Below are 21512 nucleotides of genomic sequence, written 5' to 3'. Positions count from 1 at the left end.
ACAGAACAGTACCAAACGATGCACTTTCATTAACAAATTATAATCAAAGTTTTAATACTGTTCTTTTGTTTAAAAAGAAATGTATCCAAAAATGAACACTTTCTTTAAGGAGTCCAAGCTTTTTTATTTGAAATCAGTGCAATAAAAATATTTAATTTTTTAAGTTATTAAAGTAATTCAATTACTGAAAATTTCATCATTCTGTCGGTAAAATTAATGACATTATCTTATTTTAGAACAAAAGAAATATGAAAAACAAGAAATTTAAAGTTATCAGTTATTGATACAGAATGCTGAATCAATATTGGGCTAAGATAGTTTTCTGAATTATACAGTAAATAAAGCACTATTTTGTTACAAATCTTAAACAAATATTATTGCTTGCCTCCATTGTTTATTTAACAAAGTTCTATTAAATGAAATAAAATTAATAGTTTTCTGTTTATTGTATTTGTTCAAAAACTTGAAATAGTATATATATATATAAACAAATTCTGAAGCATAGGACAAGAAGTTAATTTGAATGGTACATTACTTTAAATCTTTAAAAAGAAGCAATAATTAAAATCAATAGCAATCTGAATTTTTCACTGTCTATTTCCCTATCTTTTGCCTTATTCCAGAGGTCATATATTTTCAAGGGCGTAGCTAGAGGGGGGCAAGGTGGTCATCTGTCCACGGGCGCAGAATCCAAGGGGTGCCAAACTGATGTTACGACATTTTACAATTAAATGTTTTCCATCCTTGGCAGGAAGTAGGGGGTGCGAAATCTTCAGTTGTCCCTGGGCACTGAAAACCCTAGCTACGACTCAGCATATTTTATTATGCAAATGAATACAAATAAAAAAGAAATGAAGTAACATATACCAGAACATTCATTAATTTTTTCTTCCCATAACAAATTACAATATTTTATTATAGCATTCGGCTAAAATGCAGAATCGCCCACTTATTTGTTTGGCGCTTTTTACAAGAGTAAGAGGAATTGGATTTTTACCAATTTTCTTTGACTTTTTAAGTGAAACTAAGTCGATGTGTACATGGATGAAGTCAAGGAACACGCAATGCCATTTTTGTGCGATTCTGAGATTTTTTTAAGTGAAAATAGGTCGATGTGTACACGGATACCGAGTATATGCAATTCTTGAAAACGCGCCAAGCAGTGGACGGTTCTGCACTTTCCCCCAGCATTCTTTTCACATAAATTTTCACATATCAAAGGATACATTTTTCATACAACAAAACATCGCCTCTTGATGAAATAATATAAAAAGCAGACAGCAACATTTTATGAGTTCAAATTAAATCAGTATTTCAATAGAGTACCAGATTGGCAATTTAATTCTACATAACATAATCCTGGAACACCAAAATAAAAGTCATTTTTGAGTGAGAGGATGAGAATCTATTCATATAATTGTTATTTCTTTATACTGTAAATAAAGCAACTACGAAAACATTTCTGCTATTTTTACAGAAATGATAAAATTAGCTTCATCTAACTGGAATAACTTCTCTTACATGAAAATAAATACATTCATTAAAATCTATTAATTTTTATGGTTTTCTTTCATAATAATTGTTTCAACGCTGCACATACTTTATCAGAACTTTAACAACAAAATAAAGCATGGAAAATAAACATTACAATGGGCGCAGCCATTTTTGTTTTGAAACACAAACCATGAAGCTGTTGCCACGTTCTCTACGAAAATCAAGTATACATGAAATTCAAAAAGAAACTGAAGCTTAAAATTGTGTGGGTTATTCTCTGGAGAACAGCCTTGAAGCCAGAGCGGAAATGTGTTAGATTAATACATATAAGAAATCGGATGCAAAAGTAATTGCCCTACATTTTTGTCATAGATGCACATTACTTGACTTTTAATACCGGACAGCAGGACCAAATTAGCAATCAGTTACCAAGCAAGTTAAAAACGCTTTCCCCATATATTTTCCTCTTCTTCCCAGCTGTTATGCCTCACATAATATTTACTTCGCTTGCTATAGTAAAACGCAGTGGCTAATCGCACCGACGGTGTGAAGAGTTAACAGGCTATTCACACCACCTACGTTCGCGCATGCGCACAATCAGCCCAGGTACCAGCATTTTACGCCGATTTCCGTAAGGCAGGCGGTAGTGAGAGCGGATGTTGTTAATAGTTCACCAGCAAAAGTATAATTTGTAAGTAATAATTATCAGTTACGAAGACGAGGTCAATCTGTATACATGATAATGTTCAGGAAATGATTAGATAAAATAGGGATTTAATGATGGGTCTAATTGCAAGCGAGGACGAGTAAATAGTTAAAAAATCTTTAGTGTATTGACAAAAAGGCTACAGAAATTACTTAAATTCTATTTAACAGAGGAAGTTTTATGCAAACTTAGACCATATTCTTATAGCATAGGACTGTCAGAATTTATTATTCAATAAGAAAACTTACTGAAAATGATAATATTCTTATATATTCATCACTTTTTAAGTATCCACACAGGTTTATAGGTTCAAATGCTATATTTCAAAATCAAAGTTATTTATGAAATAAAACCTTACAAAATCTGATAAATCATTTGTGTGTGCAAATGTTTAAATCTAAATCTCTTACATTAAATTATTTCTGTCTTTTAAATTACATCCCATTACTTATTTCATTTAATTGATTAATGTGTTTGTACTAATATTTCAAAGTTCTTTGAAGCACCTTTTGTGTCCTGAAAATGTCAAGTATTTCTATAAAAAAAAAATAAGCAGGCATACAGAATAATTCATTTAATAGTTGATATAATCGCTTTAAACTTATTTCATGTCTAAATTTTCTACACAGAAATCCTCTGTCTAATTTTTAGTATCTTTTATCGTACGAAATTTTTCAAAGAGGAATGAATTAAAGTCTTGTTTGCGAAAAACAAATCTTTAAAGCTAAATGTATCCTAAGAAGTACAAAAAATTGTAAACAGGATTTTGTCCCCCCCCACCAAATCAGACATTTAAACTATTCAAACCTTTCATGAAAAGGATAAACATTGCGAACAAAAGAATGTGCTCTTTTTATATATACTTTAATAAAAGGAAATGTGTTCCTTCTTTTTATAAGAAAAGGAACCCATATTCCTTTCTAAACTTTTGAAAGTCGCCAACGCTTAAAAAATTATAAACTACTCCCGCCGTTTTTAAAAAAAAAAAAAAAAAAAAAAAAAGATTAGCAGTTCGCGAACGCAGAATCCGTTCCTTTCGATTGGGTTCAAATGACGGATCTGACAGCTCAATGCGCATGCGTGGTTAATGTTGGTGCGAATAGCCGGCTAATCGCAGCGGTGGTGCGAATAGCATCGGCCATAGTAAAATGTCGCTAACACCCAAGGAGGTTAGAATACATCGAGATGCCCTGCGCGCAGTCCAAGTGAAGCCAAAAAGGGGGGAAAGCATCTAATTTAATTTTTATTAGTAGTCATGGCTTTAGAAAGATTGACGAGCTCTTCAGCCAATGAGGCAGAACCTAACCACACCCAGTTTCGTAAATTAAAGACCGTGGATTCTTCGCGCGCTTTTTCCTTCACTTTTTCCCGCCATTTCATTTTATTTCTACATTTTCTATCATCTTGTAGACGGCTGCAATATTGTTCCGAGAAGCAATTTTTATTCCTGCCAGAATGGTAAATTCCTGCGTCGCTTTCGGCTGTACAAATAGAAGAATAGCAGGATCCGGTATTACATTTCACAGGTAAATATTCTTTTAACATATATACTATCATTTATTTAATTATACTTTGCTCAAAGTTAGATAAAAATTTGCTGTGCATGTTTAAAACATATCCGAGGAAACGGCTGCAAGTGCTGATAATTGTATCAATTCTAATGATTATCAGGATATGAGCAATGCTCTTTAATTACCTTTATACTGTAAAATGAATGCTATGTTTTCCTCTGCACCTATATGCAAACAGTCATATATGGAAGCATTATAACTTCCCGCTAGTAATGATTAAGCATTTATATATGCATTTTTCTGACAAAATTCAAAGCATGTTATTTGGTAATAAATTTATGCTTCTAACTTTTACCTTTTTTTATATATTAGTACTTTTACAGAATCCAGTAATTTAATGCGGGGAAGATATGTGACTATAGTAGCCTTACATGACCGAAATATAAATATGAGTTATAGTTAATTTGCTCATAATTTCTAAATTATTTATTTTAAAAAATCCAATTTTTGAAATAAATAACAAAAAAGAATGTAACCTTGTTCATACGTTTCATAATAAATCGGTTTTCCCAGAACTTTAAAATATAGTTTGTATGATTTTATAATATAAAATTATTATTTGAAACCTATAAATAAATCATAGTTAAGTGGAAACAGTACTTTGTCTGCATATGACCTAGATAACTGAGGGTATAGTACAATAATTATAACTGGTTCTTGCACTTGTGTACCATAAATATTTTTATGTACTATATAAAAGAACCACTCTCTTCGGGTTCCCTTTAGTACATCTCTATCTTGACAGAAATGTTAATTAAAAATTGTTGAATAATTAATGCACATACACTGCTATTTGCTTAGGAGACAGATGCATTTGTGGAAGGATTTCTTAGGGTAACTGATTCATATTCACATACTATGTGAGATGTTAAGTTTAAATGATGTTGAATTATGTGAGAAGTTAGCATTAAACATTTTGTAAAATTATCAATATTTCAAAAGAATCAATCTTTAAGAATTTGACTATCTTAATTTTCAGAATGCTGAAACTTTTTTCCCTCTTACAGGTTTTAGATCATGATTAAATTTATGATACTCACCAACATGGTTTGCTTTACTGTATTTAGAATGTTTCACCAAAGATTGCTGTTCGAATGATTTTTTGTCGTGGGGCTATATTTTACCCCTCCTAAAGCTACTATTGCTCACCATTGGCTCATTGATAATTGTTGTACTTACGCCAAGATTTAAAACTCAACATCTCACATACTGCATGAATATGAATCACGTACCATAAAAAGGGCCTTCCACAAAGGCATCTGTCTCATAAGCAAATAGCTGTGTATGCTTTGCATTAATTAATCAAAAATTTTAATTTATTGATGCACTAAAATTATTTGGTAATTTTATATGCCATTTCTGTATTGCATCATGTACTATACTAATCTATCATGTACTATACTAAAGATTGGATTTTTAGATTGTTTTAAAACATTTATTTTTATACTTCTTCAACATATGGATTTTTCTTTTTCAGAATTCCTAAAGATCCAACATTAAGAGAAGCATGGATTCAGGCAATACGGCGTAAAGATTGAAATCCTTCTGCATATGCATTTTTCTGTTCTGAACATTTTAAAGAAGATGATTTCTGAAGTTTTGTTTAGAAAAAGAAATTCATGGTTTTCAAGATGCGTCAGGCACAATACGATTCATCAAATTATTTAATAGGCTATTCGATATTTTAAATTCCAGAAGTATTCACCAGGCTTCCTATAAAAAAGCAATGTGCACTGAAAATTATTCCACAATTTTACAATTCTTCAGCGAAGCAAAGTTTTACATTGAAAACCTTTCTGGAAGAGAGAAAACACCTCTAGTACTTAGCAACAGAAAAACAGGTTTTTTAGAATTTTTAATCTGTATTGAAAGTAGCAAGAGAGTGTTCGAAAAATTAGTAAAGAAAGAAGAACTGAAGCATATACCATTGTACAAATTTAATCAAGATAACATACAGCTTCTGTTTGAGTATATAAGATCAAAATTTGGCTGCAATAATAATCCAACTTGCTGGCAATTCACTTTAAAAAAATTTTTTTATTGCTTTAAAAAAAATTCTTGTTCATCAAGAACTAGAAATTAATAAAAATGGAAATTGCTCGGCAATAGAAAACTATAAAATCCTTGCATGTTCTTCACACAAAAATCCAAAAGAAGGCATAAATAAAAGTAGCCGAAGAAATTTCATATTAGAAAATGAAGAAACAACTCATAATGATAATATATTGGCTGAACATGATTACTGTCTTTCTTTATATTTCCGGCCTAGTGAATATTTAGAAGGAACTATTGCATATATTGCGGGTTTTATTGTTCGGAAAACAGAACAAACAATTTTCTGCTCTGAATGCATTGAAGCACTTTATTCATCAGAAAAAAAAATTGGAAATTGATAGATATAAAATCTAGCGGAGGACTTATGTTTCCTTCTTGGGATACCATTAAAATATGTAAAGAGACTGAGATACTTTTCAGAAGATCAGAAATTAATATCAGAAATTAATATTTCTAAAGTCGAAACTATAATTACAGATGTTTTAATTAAATGTCTTGATGTAAACATCTTTGAGAGTTTAAAAAATCATGCTCTGGATATTGAACCCGAGCATAATCATGTATTCTATTTAGTCAAATGTATTGCTATGCATTACATAAATATACGGCTTCATTATGAAGCAAAACAGAACACCCTTTGTCTACACAAACAGAAAATACGACAGAAATTCACAAAGCTGGTATTGTTTAAAGGGCAGTAAGCAAATTACCAACTGCATTGAGATTTCCTTTGAGTAATTTACAGTTTTTATATTCAGATGGAATTTGTCTGCATTCTGTTTCACAAACAGAGCTTGTTATGTCTTGAATGAACTGCTCATTAATTGAAGTTATGATGTAATATACCATACTTTTATTTGTTTTATTTATATATGTAATTTGAAGTTTCTATGCAATTCACTTTATCATTTCTATAAATTATTGTAGCTTCATTAACAACACAGATATTTCTTCCTTGAAAACTTATGTAGTTATATCCTGTTATTTTTTATAAAATAATATTATGTTATCAACTAACTAGTAGTTACATATATCTATCATTTGTGCAATGCTTATAGTAAATTAGAATTTTACTATTGAATAAATTACTTTTCATGCACACAAAATTTTCATGAACTGAGATAACCTGATTATTTAATGATAGAAATATTGCATAACTTGTATATTCTATAACTTGCATGTCTTGTATATTTTATAATACAAAATAATGTTTGTATTTACATATTTTATAGTTTTTATACATGATTTTTTCTTATGGAACTATACATGTTAAATAAACTTTTTTTTTTTTTTGAATAAAATAAAAATGCTTATGATTAGTTTTTTATTTTTGAACGAATCAGCACCAGTCAATCTTTAACAGTGAAATCTTAATGTAAAAGTAGGCAAACTGCTATTAAAATTCCTAATACATATGTAAAATAAATATCATTTGACTTAAATATGTATGAAATAAATGTAAAAACTAGACTGAACTTCCTAGCAAAAATTAAAAGATAAAATGAACTAATCATAGTTTACAAATTGAACTACTCTGAAATGCAGAGGAAAAATATATGTACAAAGGGACTGATTCCCTTAAAATGAGTTAAATGAGAAATGCATTATGTAATTACATGCTATCATTAATGAATGCTAGCAATAAAGGTATTGTGAAAATAAATAAATAAATACTCAAACCATTAATTGATTATATTTTAGTTATTCAAAATATATACAGGTATAACTCTCAATTTTCCATGTTAGAAATACTACTTACGTTTTGAAAAATATTAAATTGCATGAACAATGATAAAAAATAATATTTAAATTCTGCATTGTTATTTTTAAAACTCCCACAAATTTCACCCCAAATTAAATCCTGTTATTAAATATTTACTTGAACAGAAAATAAAATTAAATACATAAAATATGACTTGTAATATAATATGATCACACCTTTAAAATAACGCGTTTTCTTTTCCAGGATGAGCTGACCACTCCCGCTTCCCTTGTTTACTTACCGTTTTGCTTTTACAGCTCAGTTAATTACGAGTATAATACTCAAACCATTAATTGAAGAAAAATCTGAGAATTATAGATGTTTCTTCGTGCACGTCACACCGAGAAAATACTCAAACTCTTTGCTGACGGCTTTTCAAACGCACATTTCAATTATTCTACTTATTTATGCATGTTAAAAAACATTCTTTTATATGGAAATGAAATCCGAAATGTAGCCATTATTTCAATGTAACCATTCAGTACCTTATAACCCTCTCACGTCTTCACATAAGAAATCAGAAAACACACTCAAAACTTCAAACAAGCTGACGTTTAACCTCACTTCACATAGTAAGGGAAGCGTTTTCTTGCCCTCACGAGGCGTGGCTTATTTGCTTCCCCCGGCTTCACTCTCCTCGTATTGCGACAGCAGAGACGCCATCTCCATGTATTCTAACCTCCTTGCTAACACCTTTAAAGGAGTCAAATTGTCGCTCGCCACCAAGGCCGTTCTTCGAAAAACGTCCTTGTTGTTGTTCTATACGTCTGGATAGGACCGTATTTTGATTTGACGAGATTGTAAGCTATTTGAGACATGAGCCCTTTATGAGGAATATGAATGAATTTTTTTATATGAGATATGGTACAAGTTTTGGGGGTGGCCCAAAGAAAGTGGGGGACCTCTAAGCTATAATTTGTGCAGTTTATACATAAATCCAGCACTGCGTTTGGACACTTGCAATTTAATACATCCGCTTGAATCGACAATACATCGGTCACTTAGCCATCTTGTTACCGGAAACGTTGCTTAGGATGTACCCCGCAACACGATCAAATTATATCTATAAAAAAGGGAAGCTCGGGCTTTAATTTTGATGACGAACACACTGGAGGACGGATCTGAGAGTCTTATTGCTCTCTTTTCCCATCACCAAACCTCTCGAGAGCACATACGGTTAGATAACATTTTAAATGCTTCTATACCGCGCAGACGTCACGCACTTAGAAACCAACACTTGTTCAGAATTCGAGGCTGAGCCTAAGGATACAGCAGCCATCATCGCTAACAATTATACTTTTAAAAATTGCAAAATTCAGGTGAGAGGTTCAAAATTCGGATAATTCAGGTCTAGATCAGATATGGAGAATTCTTAAGATTATTACCACTTACTGCTGACCATCACTGGAAGATCGAAAGATACCGAGAACCTAACACTATACAACATTATGCATTACTTTCCAAAAAAAAGTAAAGCCAGTGAAGGTAGTTTTACGACGCTTGCCCTCCGATTGCCCCACGGACGAAATTAAAGAAGAGTTGATTGCCAATGGATTTAACACCACCAAATGTACAGATTTAAAAACTGGCACACCGCTGCCTCTATTTCAAGTTCATTTAGTTAATGTGTAGGGAACTGAGAAAATATCAGTATATTTTAATGTTAAATTTGAACCATATAAGTACAAAGGTAAGAGGTCGAAATGCAAAACAGAATGTATTAATATACTCACCCGTTGTAACTAGTGGCGCACATGCTGCCAACTTTGGATTATGTCCGAAAAATCCCACTAATATGAAAATTAAACCCTTTTAGATCCCAGGATATTAATTGAACTCGATCTGAGCCTCATCGAGTGCATGTTTCCGCCAGTAATAAAGTAGCAACTCAATTCTGAAATACCTACCACATCTAACGGTTGCCCTAGCAGGAAAACAAATACATATAAATCTAATACAATCATCGATGTAAATCAGTGGTGCGCAAACTAGGGGTTGCAACCCCTGTGGGGGTCGCCAAATTTTTATGAAATGCATTATGTCTGTATGCTGCATACCATACAGCAGAGATGTCAAACTCATAGGTACACTTGGGCCAAACAAACAAGGTTTAACTTTAGGCGGGCCGCAAAAAAAAAAAAAAAAAAAAATCAATATTCATAGAAACGTAGATTTATTTCGAATAATACAATAATAAACATATATATATATATATTTATATAGAAAAGAACAAGAAAAATTTAATGTTTACGTCCTGATACTTGACATCTCTTCTCTGCTATTATCTTTCCTATTTCGGGAGAAATTTTGTTTGCAGTGATAACTTTCAACGCTGACCCAAGGTGAGCATCATTAATACGGTTTCTAATAAGAAACTTATTACCTTTCATGACTGAAAATAACTGCTCGCACCGATAAGTGCTACCAAACATGGAAATAATTTCATATGCGAATTTTCGAGTATTTTCAAACCTGGCTGGTAAATATTTGTAAAATTCAGGCACGCCCACTTCAATGAATTTTGCTTTCAAATTTGAGTTGCATTGAATCTCGATCACCTACATTTGCATATGGCTGGGTACTGAGTCAATACTTATTGAGAAAGCCGAATTAAACCAAAAAAAATTTATCTTCGAGGGAACTAAAATCATTAAACCTCGTTTCAAATTCAGTTGTTAAATTTGCAATTTTTTCTGCGTATTTTTGATACGAACAAGTATCATCTAAACTTGATTTGTTCATGATGCACGTCGCTGCACGTACTGATGGTGCTGCAGCATTAACAGGTTCAAATAAAGGGCTCAGATGCTTAATTCAGAAGGTGGCGAGTCATATGGTATTTAATCACTGTATGATTCATCGGCAAGCTCTTGTTGCAAAAGATATGGATGAAGAGTTGCACAACATATTACAAGACGCTGTTAGTTCAATTAACTACATTAAATGCAACAGCCACAACAGCCGTCTCTTTTCAATACTTTGCAATGAGATGGGCTCAACGTATGAGAGATTACTGTTACACACCGAAGTCAGATGGCTTTCACGTGGGAAAATACTACGACGGGTATTTGATTTGAGAAATGAAGTGTACATGTTTTTAATCGAAAATAAACATAGATTGGCAAGTTATTATATTATAAGTTTGGCTAGGGAAGCTGAGCTATTTATTTGATATTTTCGAAAAACTTAACGACTTAAATTTGAGCTTGCAGGGTGAGAATTCAACTATCATAACTTCAGCCAGTAAAATTCAAGCTTTTAAGAATAAGCTTAGTCTCTGGCAAACTGAACTGAATAAAAACAACACCGACATGTTCCCTTGCTTTAATGATTTTATCAAGGAAAATAATATAGATATATTTACATTTAAAACATCATTTCCAATCACATTGAAAAGTTAAAGAAAAATTTTTCGAGAAGATTCAAGAATTTTCCTGAAAATGATCTTGGTTGGATTCGTGATCCATTCTCCTTTGACATATGCTGTTCAACTCTTCAAATTAGTGAGAAAGAGCAATTGATAGATCTAATTAATGATTATACTCTTCGAAATGAATTTAAGACTCAGCCTTGCCAAAAATTTTGGCTACCCGTAGAAAAACAATATCCCGTTTTATTCAAGAATGCCATCAGAGTGTTAATACAATTTGCATCAACGTATTTATGTGAAACTGGATTTAGCAAACTAGTTTCAATAAAACCTAAATACCGCTTGCGTTTAAACCCTGAAGATGATATGCGAATTGCAGTTAGCAACATACATCCAAACATCGATGAGATAATTAGAAACTTGCAGCCACATACGTCTCATTAAAGGGCAATTTACTGATGTTTGTGTTATACAAAAACTATTTTCTTAATATTATAAATGAAATTAATATGAGTCAGATATGATGTTGTTTTTATTCGATGAAACGAAAGAAATGCGCGAAATATACATCGTATTTGTGAACATTTATCTCTAGGGGCCGCCAAAAATTTTCTCTCTACAAAAGGAGTCGCAGTCGAAAAAAGTTTGCGCACCACTGATGTAAATGACCAGACTTCATTGCCACCGCTCAAGAGAGCAGATAAAACAAAAAAATAGAAACGCTGAAAATAAAAATTCCACAAATAACATTTCTGCATCTTTTGGAGATTTTATGACGATCATTCGCGAAATAGAAAAGGTTTTCAGTGACCATTCCATATTGGTTTTAATTAGAATAATCACTGCCTGCATGGATAATGTTTTTTCTGCCCCTACTTCTATTAATAAAAATGTTGTACTGTTTTAACATTCTGGAGGACATATTTAGTGGAAATTTATCTAGTGCAAATGGAAACTAAGTATGTGCGATATTTTGCTGAGTGTTTAATATTTTCTATCTGCATTATTTCAGTCTTTGGAAACTTTGGTAGATTTGTATTTACTCCGGAGGTAAACGGAATTAAAATTCCAGTGAGAGTGTTGAGGATTTCTTCAGTTTCCTGACTACGAGAAATCATAATGGCTGTACAGTGGCGTCTGAATTAGTAAAGTGGTGGATGATAATTCGTTACCACTGTGTTTGGCGATTGGATGACTAATCTCCGTATTTTTGAGAGGACATTGAACATTTTCACTTTTTTTGCGTCGCTAAACTTAATGACTCTACAAGATGATAAAAAAAATAAAGCATAAATTTTAATTAGTATTAAACCTAAAATTTATTTTGCTTTATCAGGTAAGTTCAATAACTAATTAACTGTTGATGAAGATGGCTAAATGACAATATAATTACAATATAATAATTGACAATAAGTTTATTATAAGTTTATTTGAAAATAAAGATGACACCAGAGATACGAAATTACATATTACTCCTCTGTACTTTTATTCAAAAATTCATCAGTTACAGGCCATTGAGGGAAACACCTGTTCCTCAACATCGAGGGGGCGAATTATAAAATCACAAAGCATGTCTGTAGTTCATATACCCATAGAATCTACGTTGGACATATCTACGTTGGACATGAAATAAAGGGAATTCAACATCTTGAAATTATTTTAGATTTGAATGCAGAAAGATAATAGGTAAAATGCTTTAATTTCATTATCAGTTTCCTAAAAATTTATCGGCGAGAATTAGAGGGTTCATCTTTCTAGACCAACGGTTTCCAGTCTGTGTTCCGCCGAGTTCCATGGGTCGCATGCACTTCTTAGGGCCTCTCGGATGGATGCACCAGGAAAACAAAATAAATACAAATTGAATGAAATTAAAGAATAAGAAAAACAAGCAAAAATGAATAATAATAAAAAAAATTAGAAATTACAGTTTGAACGCGGTAATTCTCCAAGTTAAATTTCGTGTCTACTCTAGCAGATGATGATTGTTCTCTCCTTAACACTCGAGAAGCTTCTCCTTTATTCTCAATCCTTCAAAAATTCCTGGAATCCGTTCAAAGCTTCTCGGAACCTAGCCACATAAATACAGATGCCTAGTTGATTTGGAGTCAGCTCAAAATGAATGTTCATAGAGATATTCCTGTAATATCTATTGAGTAATTTTCTATCTCTTTTTGAGGGTCCATGTTGTGAGTTTAATTTCTTCGTGAGATTTCGCTGTGTAGCTGGTAAGTGTTCATTAATAAAAATAATAATAAAAATAACAAATGGAATAAAATCTCGACTTCTTAAAATCAGACTTTGTATACTAATGTGTGAAAAATATGGAAAGCCACCATCAGTCCCTCCAGCTGCAAAATAAAAATGTCAGTTGTCTTTAGGAAAAGCATCGACATGTTTGCTGAAACTGCACGCACAGTAGTTGCATTTTTAATGAACCATTAACGCTGTATTGATGACGGCTTAAAACGAGGACCACTGGGTATGAAAAATGGAGTACTAATTTTTTTTAAAGTTTTTAATCTTCAAATTTTAGCAAAATGAATGGAATTTATCATTGTTACGAAATATGTAATAGATTTTTATGAAAACACCAAAGTGTCTTTTTTGAAGAGGAAATATTGAGTGCATGGAAAGATAACGATTGCGTCACTCTTACAGAACCCATCTTAGAAGAAAATAACATAAGATACAAGGAAATAAAAATGCATAAAAGTTGTGCAGACTTGTCTTGAAGCTTTGAAAGACTCGTCTAAACTTTATTTTCCAATTATTGAAAAACTATAAGAAAATTTTTCGTTTTCAAAATTCTGAATTTAGAAAAAAGGTTTCACATTCCCTTTTTTCTTCCAAAGATTCAAAATCCGGGACGAGCTTAACAGGTAGAAAATCATCAAGCAGTACTTGAAGCCTATTTCTTAAAGAAAACACTTTTATTTCTTATAATTTTTACGTGTCGAACACGAAAACAAACGTGGCTACAAAAACACAGCATATCTACACAAAATCACAGACGATACAAAAAGAATTACAGCCGACGTCAAAATGTCTTTTTTTCTTAAAAACAGAAATGTCTATTCTTTTTTCTGTATGTTTTTTTTTTTTTTTTCTTCTTCTTCGGAGACTATTTTAGACTCCATCAGCTCAAGTGAAGTTGCGTAAATGATTCTGAATTGGCTGAATGCATTCAGCCTAAACAAAAAACAGTCCAGCTTAACTAAACACGAGGTTATAATAGATTTGACATTTCACATCTAACTGAAGTCCCGTTTTATAACGAAACGTATGGACCTGCATACAAGATGAATTCAAAATCTTGAGAAATAAAAATTAGTCTTGCTGTCTTTCTCAGTGATACCTATCTGTAAAACAGGATTCTCCGGCTCTATAAATACCAAAATAATACATAGAATCCGTGCAAACAAAATGCAAAATCCGCTAAAAATTTCCAACAAATAATGGGCGTATATGTATTTTAATTCCATTGCATATAATAATTTACTTGCAGCGCTCAAATTTATTGTAACAAGTTTGATTATGCACCCATCAGTAATGTGAAATATTTGTTGCAATGCAAACTAGTTTGATTTATTCAATTTTGGGAGAACTTATATGTATGACTAATTTTTTACAGCATCAAGTTGTTGAATAAACCGAAATATTACGGTAAATTCAAAACTTTTAAATATAATTGCATTTCATGCACATCGCACAACTCTTTAGATAACACCTTGCTTTACTTTGCTTTACTATCTATAACGTTTTCCTACCCTAAAAACACTATTCTTTAAATATAACTAGCTTGTAAAACATAAAGAAGCTCGACTAGAGAAGTTGATTCTTAAAACAGCTTAGCATGGGAGCTGCTGCTTTAGAGTATGGTTAAATAGGCCAATTTAATACTGCACTAAATTAGCTTATGGAAGAGAAAATTCATTTAAATATATTGCCGAACATTTTCTCATGCTTTAAATAATAAACTTAAAATTCTGCTAGGGATGAAAACAAATGAGTGAACAATTAAAAAAAATTCACGCACCTAGCTTACTAATGGAAATTATGAATTTTAATGCTTCAAGTAAATGTTTCAAATTACAGAGTAAACAAAAGGGAAATATGCTGAGTTGACAATATTTTACTAAACATATCTTTGAATAAATGGCTATTCTTTGAAGTAATTATCTCTGTAAACGGAAATGCTCATAGACTCAGGTAGGAAAGACTTTCTTTTCATTTTTTATTATTCAAAAACAGGGAAATTACTCTTTTCCGCAAATTATTTGAGAAATTACTATAGCGATTAATAAAAGAAAAAATGCTCTCTAAATCAAACACCAGAGTCTGTGTTATTCAGAAAACGATGAAATAATTAATGGTGTTTTATTTGAAGATGATGATATCGAGAGAAGGTGGGAAAATTATTCTCTTTGTTATTTAATACATCAGAAAATGTTTCATTAATTTATTTTTCATGGATTTCATGGATTAGATTTCAAGTCTTTTAACAACAATTGGAACAAATGAGCTTTATTTCCATCGGTATTACTGGAATTCTGCAATAAGTCTTTAAGAAGAGTCATATCATAACGATCATAATATTTTGCTAATCTGGTCGATATTAGCTTTGTATTTGTTTTATTATATATTTCATATTTTCTAAAACTTTGACGAATTTTTGATTAACAGACTCAATAATTTCAAAGCAAGCAATCGCAACATTGTACGGAATAAAACATTTTTATCTCCGGCGTCTATCTCCACAGTTTTATCTTCAGAATATCTGTCAGAAATTCGAAAGATATGCCGTTTTAAAATATTTTTCGATTTTGCTGTTGAGTGGAATTTTATGTGACGTAAGCGCCCAGTACGTCATATTTCATAAATAAATTTAAAACACAAAACGTTAGTAATAGAAAGACAAAGAAAAGTTTTGTAAAGCCGTTTTAGTAAGAAAAGTGAACATTGGTATGGTAAACTGAGAAAAGGCTGCCCCCCCAAAAAAAAAACAAATCTACGCCAACACTTAATGCTGCATTAGGAATTCTAAATGCACACTGCTGTGCTGTTTTTAAAATTTTTGTAATTTTGCTGTTGAATTGTATTTGCGTAAGTGCGAGGAAAATGATGTTTAATAATAAAGCTAAAAAGATGGGGGGGGAGTGTTAGTAGAAGTGAGTATAACAACAGACTGGTAGACTGCGAGTTCAGCGAGAGCATAAAAACCTTAATAAACCTTTTGTGGAGACCATTAAAATTGAAATCTTTCAGACTGTTTTTCGGAGGGGGTGGGGACTTTTTTCAACTTTTGCTACGTGCCAAACTACCCATTAACACATCATGAGCCTTTATAGAGAAGAGATATGAAAAATTCAATATAAATTTAATTTCAAACAACTGATAAAATTTCATATTGACAAAACTCAATCTCTATTTAGAGTAAGTTTAATTTGAGATATATTCAGTGCATTTCGAAGAATAAATGCATCGTTCATTTCAATTCCAACTTAAGCTATTCTGAGTTAATCGTGCAGATAATGTCATGAAATACTTCATTAGCTATTAACTTGCTTCACATTCGATATTGTCTTAGTAACATTGCGATTAGTAAAGTGATATAAATAACATCGCTAAACCGAGAGAATCATTATCCCAACGGAGCGAAAAGTGTATAATATTTTCATTTGCCTCGTTTGGTATATGTGATACCAATCTGCTAATCAAAGCAGATAACCAGCTAGTATAATGGAAAATGGTTTGTGGCATTTTATATTTGTAATTCACAGTTGGATTATAATTGAACGTGAAACTAATTTTTCTGTAAGATGAAGCTTCTAATCTTCGAAATATTGTGAGAATTTGTAAAGACTTTTGAGCTACAGAAACAATTTTTATTTCATAATGGATCTGTGCATACGGCACATAGTATTTACCATCGAGAATAAGTTTTGAATGTTTTAGTTTAGACAACTTGTTTTTCCTATTTATTACTTAAGTCTAGAATAGCGCAATCAGCAAACTAGTAATAAGAGAATAAAAACCTTAATAAACCTTTTGTGGAGACCATTAAAATTGAAATCTTTCAGACTGTTTTTCGGAGGGGGTGGGGACTTTTTTCAACTTTTGCTACGTGCCAAACTACCCATTAACACATCATGAGATGATAATAATAATAATTTGATAATAGATAGAGTAATTTGATAGAGTTTTTTTCCAATTCCGCAGCAAATTTAAAATTTCTTTCTAGTAACGTACATATATATGTTAATATATGCAGTCTTAAGCTTTTGGTGTTGCAGTAAATTAGATTTTAAAATGTAAGTTTATTATCAAGCGTAAATAAATTAATTTTTTCTTTTTGAAACTGATTTTTTCTTTATTGACAAACTTATAGCATTTGCGCCTTTTGTATAATATTGCTATTGCCTTTAGAAATACCGTATTTGACGGCATATAAGACGCCCTGGCATGTAAGACGCACCCTTATTTAGACGGCCACACACAAGGAAAAAAGGTTTCAATAGCGTGGTTTCTTTTAGTTCTCAAGTTTCATAAAAGCCAAATAAACAATTATTGAATGCAATTACCTTCACGTTAAAGACTGTATCCTTCACGTATAAGACGCAGGTAACTTTTTTGAGACCAAATTTAAGAAAAAAGTGTGTCTTATATGCCGTCAAATACGGTATGTATTTTCATCTTCCACATTTCTAAGCAATGTTGATGGGAAACTCAAGTTCACCTGCAGCATATTGAGTATTGTCTTGATTAAGAAAACAATGTCATTTGCATATTTTGCTATTTATTTGCAAGGGCACTGATAAAGATTTACAAAACAGCGACTCTATACTATAGTTCCCATTACCGCCAATTAATTTTGTAGAAGAATAGCTAATTTCATTTAACTGATTTTCTTCTCTGAAATTCCGCGTTATTGAAAATTTAAAATCGACTAACTGAGTTAACTGAATTTGGAGAAAAGAGGCTAATTCTAGTTTGAACATCAAAGGAAAGGTTATTTGTATAATTTTGAATTAGTTTGGTGTAAATGATGGGGCTAACTGATACATTTTACGAGCATTAGAAAATGGTGCATAGTCGATGATTTTCAAAATTTTTAAAAAGGTTTTGTTCTAACCATAATAGATTGCATTTCCCATTAAAACTTAATAATTTAATTGTGCTTTCTTTGTCCCTTTCTACTAAAAACAAATGTCATAGATTCTTCATAGATCTAATTTGAAAGTATTTTTCTTTCTCTTACGCTTTAATAAAACCTTTCAGTCTTCTATGAATTTGTCTCTTCAATAATTTTTTATAGTTTGGGAAAAGATTTATAGGCCTTCAACTATTTGGTTGACGCTCATCTTTCGGCATTTTGGAATAAAAGCCAGTAGCGTTCAGGAATCGTTTTGTTGGCTTTATTATTTATTGATTAGAGGCAAATGCTTTATTTGGTCCAAATTTGGAAATAATAATGATTTTTTTTTATTTAATAGGACACCTAAGCCTTATAGAATCCCTCTTATTGAAGTTATCAATGAGTGAATCGAGTTCATTTTCATTCTCTGTGTCTTCTGTTACATTATTGTTGAAGACATCTTTAAAATATCTAGTTATGGTATTTCTGACATTGTTTCTAAGTTAGCATATCTGATGAAGGATCTAATGAATGTGTTATTTTTTTTTACGATTCCGATTTAATTAATTGTTTCCGCTAGCTTAATGTATTAAACAAATTAATGTTTCGTTAAAATGTATTAAACAAAGAAATAATATCAATGTTCCGTAAGCGGAATATATCATGAAAAACTATAAAAATCATTTGGAAGCGTAAGAGAAAGAAAAATACTTTCAAATTAGATCTATGAAGAATCTATGACATTTGTTTTTAGTAGAAAGGGACAAAGAAAGCACAATTAAATTATTAAGTTTTAATGGGAAATGCAATCTATTATGGTTAGAACAAAACCTTTTTAAAAATTTTCTCTTTAAAAAGAAAGCAACGAGTCGAGCTCTTAAATATTTCAGTTGCTGACTAAAAGCGAATTATTGGGAACCCTTTGATCACGTAGAAAACAAAATAATAAAAAGGTGGCATGATATGGCATAGAAAAGGAAGGCAAAGAAGATGAGAAATACTAATGTTAATATTAATATATAAATAAAAAAAGGGAAGAAGAAAAGAATATTTTCTAAAATACTATAATAGTAAATTACATAATATATTTAAGCCAACCAGCGGCCGAGCGGTAAAGTCGCTGAACACTGGTAGTTCGGTCCGAGGTTCGAATCCCGCGAACGGGCTGGCTGCATGGGCGTTTTCGTGGTTTTCCCCATGTGTAACGTGTATACGAGCCAGTTTCCCTTCAAAAGTCCTCCACGAAAGGCATACCTCCTCTTAGGCAGATAGCCCTCGTGTGCTTTGCCATAATTAAATACACCAACACCATAATATATTTACTAAAATATTGTCCTATATGCTATAACATAAGAATATTTTCCGACGCATCATAATCGAATTTATAATACATTTTTAAAACGTCAGACATAGAAAGAGAATTAAGGAATTTAAATCTATACTAGATTAGAAAATGAAGGGCAGAGAAAAACATAAGAAAGTACAAACGTACATAGAAGGGTATAAAAATACACGGATAAATAAGCATAAAAATATTGATTGCATTTACACAGCTAATAAAAGCAACATTACGAGACTATGTGTTGCAAAAATTTCCCAATACGTTAATTTCGGGATATGAATGAAAATACAGTGATTCCTCTGCAAGACTCATAGTTCAGACAATTCCAATTTTCTGTAGAGGTGATAGTTTTAGATAAGACAAATATCTTCACGATAGCAATTATCAATTTACGTTGCTACGAATTTTGTACATAAATAAATGATTTTAGTGCAATCATTTGCGAAATTGTTGTACTTTGCTGCCTAATGTAACATGAAAAATCTAAAGAAAAAGCTATTCTGGAAAAATAAGAATACAGGGGCAAGAGGATTTAATATTGAGTAAATGGATATCTCGGTAATTTGGCGAGAAATCGCCAAACTTTGCCTGACTTGGCCACCATTTGGCGACATTTTGGTCCGGTCCCTGCATCACCGAAATAAGTACTGTAATTGAATAAATGTAATTGATCACTATATTAGCTGCAACCTTAATTCGACCCTAATATTGCTTTCCAGTAATTTAGAAAAGCAGAAAGTACTAAAAGTATCTCAGCTGCCGCTTGATAACTATTTAAGACCAGAGAGAGCATAGGCTCTCAGTTATTGTTGTTGCGACTTGTTAGTTCAGTGTGAACTGAGATATCTTCGGGTTAGTTTTCTCTTAAATGCGCGTTACATTGCGTTGTGATTAACGTTCTTAGCAGTTTGAAGAGTAATTACTGATTGCACTCTGATATACTATAAGCACCTGTACGAGTATTTCAGTGGAAAATTCTAGAATTTTGAAAAGTTTCATTTGCTAAAAATAAGTTTTATTAACCTCAAAAAGTAAAATGTAGTAAATGTCTCAAATAGTAAAATAGTAAATGTATCATCAGGCTTGTGGGCATTCAATCTATTACGAACCCGTACCCATGCAAAAACTTTGGTGTCAGAATGCCAGTAACAAGAGCAATTAAGACCGCAGCTCCCTTTGCCGCATTCAAAAGAAAAGAGGAAAGCTGGCCAAGAGTCGATTAAAGTAGAGGTGAAAGCTCTCCAAGTATCCTTTAAAGAAAAGATGAACTCTGTTCCAGAATCCGTTAAAAAGATACGAAAGCTGATCAAGAGGAAACGAAAGAAATATTAACTGCATAACAGAAAACAAAATTGAGGCTATGAAAGGCAGAAAAGACACAATTTAAAATACAGTTGGACAGACTGAAGAAAGAGCTTCTGTCAAAAAACAAATAGAAGAGAGAGTTTCTACAGTGGAACAACAAATACATTAGAGTTTCTGCTGTTACCAAAGAAGCTGACACGTTATTCATAGACACAGCAGGAAGCAATTCCGATGGTTTCAAACTTTTACCCATGCCTTCTCGTCCTTCTCTGAAGCTAGCAACATATGATGGAAAAACCTTCTGGCAAGTGTATAAGACACAATTTTCTATAGTGGTGGATGCGAATGGATGGGATTCCCAAGCTAAGGTACGCCTCTCGCGGCTTCTCTAAGAGCACACGCAGCAGATATCCTTCAGTCTCTTCTCGAAGACCAGAGGCTAGATTTCGAATCTTTATCCAGTGCGTTGGAGCTGCACTTTGGAGAGAAGTGCTTGAAGGATTACAGCAGGCTTAAATTAAAATACCATCAATAGAAAGCCCACGAAAACATTCCAGAAACTTGCCACGAATGTTGAAAGGTTGTCTCATCTCGCCTTTTGGGAGTGCCTGAGAAAAACAAGTGAAATCGACCAATGCAGTGCTTCGTCAGTGGCATCCAGGATCCTGAAATGCAGAAAACTCTGTAAATGGCGGGCATCAAGGATTTGAAAAGCACTAGTGTACTCCATGACGCTCGAGGCTGCCCAGCAAGCAACTCGTAAAGACCGCCA

At 32.2% G+C, this 21512-nt stretch overlaps 1 protein-coding gene across 2 annotated transcripts in view; it reads right to left on the bottom strand.

Annotated features, from left to right (window-relative positions):
* Positions 1–1675, bottom strand: part of LOC118204964 (AP-4 complex subunit mu-1-like) — a 39596-nt gene extending 37921 nt beyond the window's left edge. Inside the window, exon 1 of one of the 2 annotated variants that reach the window (XM_035377253.2) lies at positions 1227–1675. In XM_035377253.2, coding sequence (XP_035233144.1) covers positions 1227–1287 — 61 coding nt within the window. In that variant the 5' untranslated portion in view covers positions 1288–1675. The remainder of the gene's footprint in view (positions 1–1226) is intronic. The other variant, XM_035377252.2, reaches the window with a different exon arrangement.
* Between the last annotated feature and the right edge of the window lie 19837 nt (positions 1676–21512).

Source organism: Stegodyphus dumicola, chromosome 9, assembly GCF_044657685.1.
Source record: "Stegodyphus dumicola isolate Sdum_Otavi_A_Nest chromosome 9, ASM4465768v1".
In the NCBI taxonomy this organism is placed as follows: domain Eukaryota; kingdom Metazoa; phylum Arthropoda; class Arachnida; order Araneae; family Eresidae; genus Stegodyphus; species Stegodyphus dumicola.
Note: the sequence above shows the minus strand (reverse complement) of the source record. Positions and strands in the feature narration are given on the sequence as shown.